Genomic DNA, 3,672 nt, shown 5'->3' with positions numbered 1-3,672 from the left:
CCAAAGCAAACAAATCAAAGGCATGAGAAATCACACCAACAACGGAAAATGAAGAAGAAGACACTACAACGCAAGGAGCAGAACAGAACAACCCACCAACACCAAATCCCACACCCGAAACCAAAGCCAAGGAAAAAGAAACACAACCAGACATAATTAGTATATTATCTGCAGTGCATTCACCTTGTGCATTGACGGCAATCATGGTGTAGAAAGATTACTAATCCATTGTATTCATCCTCTCCAACAGTTACATGATATCAAGCCAAGTTAGGTGCTTTTCAATTTCAAATTATTCGAAAAAAACAGTCTATTAACATTGGTGCACTAATAGTCGAGCAATAACAGTGTAATAGCAGAACTTTGAACAGAACAAAATACATAAATCAATCACATCTCAAGAAACAGAATGGATTTCAAAACCAACATCAATAACATTAAATTGAATAACAAACAGAAACGGAATGTCAAAGATTAATATGCATACCTCAATATGAACTAATACAGTTGAACCAAGAACCTCATTTTTTCACTTTCTTTTTAATTTTTTCAATCCGAGCTAGAAATTGGGATCCAAATATGTGTACGTGCTTACTGATATAAAATCACAAGAAAAATTATCAACAGCCAATAAATATAAAAAAGCGCATCGTAACAGCAACAAAACATTCCAGGTGAAAGGGAAAAATCAAAATATTGAAATGGGTTAAGAAAACAAAATGTTATCCAATAAACATTGGAACACATCTCCATGGGTTTTAAGGAGAAGGTTCAAGCAGAAAGGATTTTTATTTTTATTTACGCACAAATGTAATCCTGGAAACAATTTTCAAAGAGAATAGGTTTCCAAGAAGACCTATGTGCTAGATTATATGCATGGACAAGAAAAGCTGAAAATGTTAAGAAAGAGAGTTAACAAGTTCGCCATACTGACCACCTTAAAAGCTTAATGGTGAATCCTTGATATAAGTTAATATGTAATGACAGTACTAATTCAATAAAATACAATGCCCAAATCAAAGATAATTAGCCCATGACTCTGATTTAACAATGTTTTAAATTCATCACCGGTAACAGAAACTCAAGTATAAAATGTGACTCCACACTAAACTTGGACCTCATGAAAAATCCTTCAAAATCTTTAAGATAAGCAAGCAGCTGGAACTCGACTCGATTCCTTCATTCACTTGTTGATTCCATGGACTCCACAACATCAATCAAAACTAGCATTTAAGAACTTCAGCAGTTCATTCCTTTTGTTTTCAGCCGCTTTGTCCTCCTTTGTCTTCTCAAGTTTCAATAGAATCTGCAACACCAAAGAACAAAATTTCTCTTCTTTTTTTTATCTAGCCAGCACAAGGGAGGATAGATGGTCGCAGATGCCCCTAACATCTCTTATAAATCTTTGCAAACAGTCAAGATATATATTACCCAAAAAAAATGCTTACCTTTTTGCCAGAGACAGCACTACGACGAACTCCATCATCTTTGTCACGCCCTAAGAACTGTAGAAAGCAGAATGTTATTTCACAAAATGAAACATACAGAAAAAGTTGAGAATGTAATTATCAAGAGTTAAATGAAAACCTTGGAAAGCTGAACAGGGCTGCTATTTCTCTCATTCTGCTGCTTCTATATATGGCTCCCATTACCAGGAAAAACACAACCCAGAAGCAATATCCAGGCAAGCCAATCAAGCATCCAGTCATCATGCCACAGACCCCAGCTCCAATTTCGAAGAGCCAATCCATAAAACAGGCAGAAAGTACTATAAGCACCTCAGCAATTGATGTATATAAAATCATATGCATCCGATGTAAAACATTGTGAATGCAAGAAATTGTGCTTGTGTATGTGTCATAGTCTTTTTTTGGTCAATTGTATGTGTCAGTTTAACTAGCATAAATGCATAAGTTCGAAAAAACGAAGAATATATCCATTACGTATCTGTCAAACTTTTTTTAGTCATGCTAAAAAAATTTCACTTTCTGAATCTGGATCAAGATGCACCCATAACAATATTAACAAACACAATAGAGTTACCAACATATATCTTAATTAAGCCATGGGAACAGCCTTAACACAAATTCTAACAAAAAAATCATATCAAGCCAAGAGAGCTACAAAAAGCATACTGGCCTACCTCTTTGAGTTTACTCCTATGATGTTTACGGCGATGACTCTTGCTCTGGTCCTTTTCCTTGCTCTAGAGGGGAAAGGAGTAATTGAATGAGACAAAGCACAAGCAGAAAATGTAATGTTATGTCGTAAAGAATTGCCAAACACCCACCTTCTTCTGTCTGTCACTCTTCTTGCGCTTCTTTGACTGACTAGATGTTTCACGCTCACTGTCTGAAGAACTATCACTGCGACATTAAACAATAAACAAAGGATGTTAAAAAAACAGCCATCAAGCATTAGCCTATGAACATCTTCTAACTTGCATCTAAACCACATTGCCCAGTAACAGAATGATTTCACATTAAATTTCTAAGAGCAGAAAAACCCATAACAAAACATACAAATCACTTCAGCAACCCAAATATTTGCTCAATTAGCATACAGTCCTCATCAGTTACACTGTTTAACGCACCTCACAAGGTCCATACTTCCTCAATACAATCCACTACATATTCTTTGAAAACTTAAGCTTCCAGATCGAAACCCATGCTACAATTTAATTTATAATCTATTTGAATAAACTGAGACATACATGTTTATATAAATAAATAAATATATATATATATATTATGAAAAACACGTGAGAACTCAACTTTGAGCTGAAAATAAGCTAATTTTCCCCGGTTGTGTCGTTTCGAAACTTTTCAATGTTAGCTACAAAAACTACACAACGCACTAAATTGCAATAAATTACACATCCATGTTAAACACCGAATAAACCCCAATCAGGGTTACTCAAAATTAGTCAGAATTCAAAACCCTAAAACCTCCTATCCCTTCTAAAGATTAATCCACAATCAAACAGGGGGCAAAATTGGAAAGGAAATAAAAGCCACCAGAAATCACAAATATAACATCTCAGCCCAGAAAAATATACATAAAACAAAAGCATTTTCTAAATTTTTGCAGACCTGGAATAGCCCGAAGGAGAGGAGGAAGAGTGAGAATCAGACGAGGAGTGGTGGCGGTGTCTGCGACGTCGTTTAGTGTGGGAGCGAATGGTCTTTTTACGGATCTTCAGGGCATCTCTGTCTTTATCTTTGTCTTTGCCTCGGCGACTACGTTGGTGGCGACGATGTCGGCGGCGAGACGCAGACGAAGACGACGAGGAGTCCGAGGAGTACACGGACAACGATGAGGACGAGGCCACCATGTCTAGAGATTGAGAGAGAGTCTGAGGCGACGAAGGGTTTGACAAACTGGGTTCGGACTACAACAAGAAGAAAAATTAATAACGAAATAAGAAAACTTTTTGTTTAAGTTGTTTTATTGGTTCTTTAGACTAACGAAAATACTTCCATCATTCCCATGTGTATACGTTTTCTTTTTGTATTTTTTATAAATTACTTTTGCACATGTATCTCCTTCCAAAACAAGGAGCAAGTAGTAGACTATATTAATATCTTGAGATTTTTTCGTATTTTAACCAAACCACTTGATATTTTGAAAATTACAATAAATATATGTTGAATTTCCAACTAAACATTGTTG

At 35.8% G+C, this 3,672-nt stretch overlaps 1 protein-coding gene across 1 annotated transcript; it reads right to left on the bottom strand.

The window, feature by feature from the left end:
- Positions 925-3,439, bottom strand: LOC18767138 (NKAP family protein UM04995). The gene is made up of 6 exons (XM_007200520.2): positions 3,093-3,439; positions 2,291-2,366; positions 2,144-2,206; positions 1,588-1,632; positions 1,449-1,505; positions 925-1,306 (listed from the first exon to the last, which is right to left on the bottom strand). Exons 1-6 carry the CDS (start codon positions 3,332-3,334, stop codon positions 1,214-1,216), a joined length of 576 nt encoding a protein of 191 aa, XP_007200582.1. The 5' UTR covers positions 3,335-3,439; the 3' UTR covers positions 925-1,213.

Source organism: Prunus persica, chromosome G8 (genome assembly GCF_000346465.2).
Source record: "Prunus persica cultivar Lovell chromosome G8, Prunus_persica_NCBIv2, whole genome shotgun sequence".
NCBI classification, from domain to species: Eukaryota; Viridiplantae; Streptophyta; class Magnoliopsida; order Rosales; family Rosaceae; genus Prunus; species Prunus persica.
The sequence above is the reverse complement of the archived record's forward strand: the minus strand, read 5'-3'. Positions and strand labels throughout refer to the sequence as shown.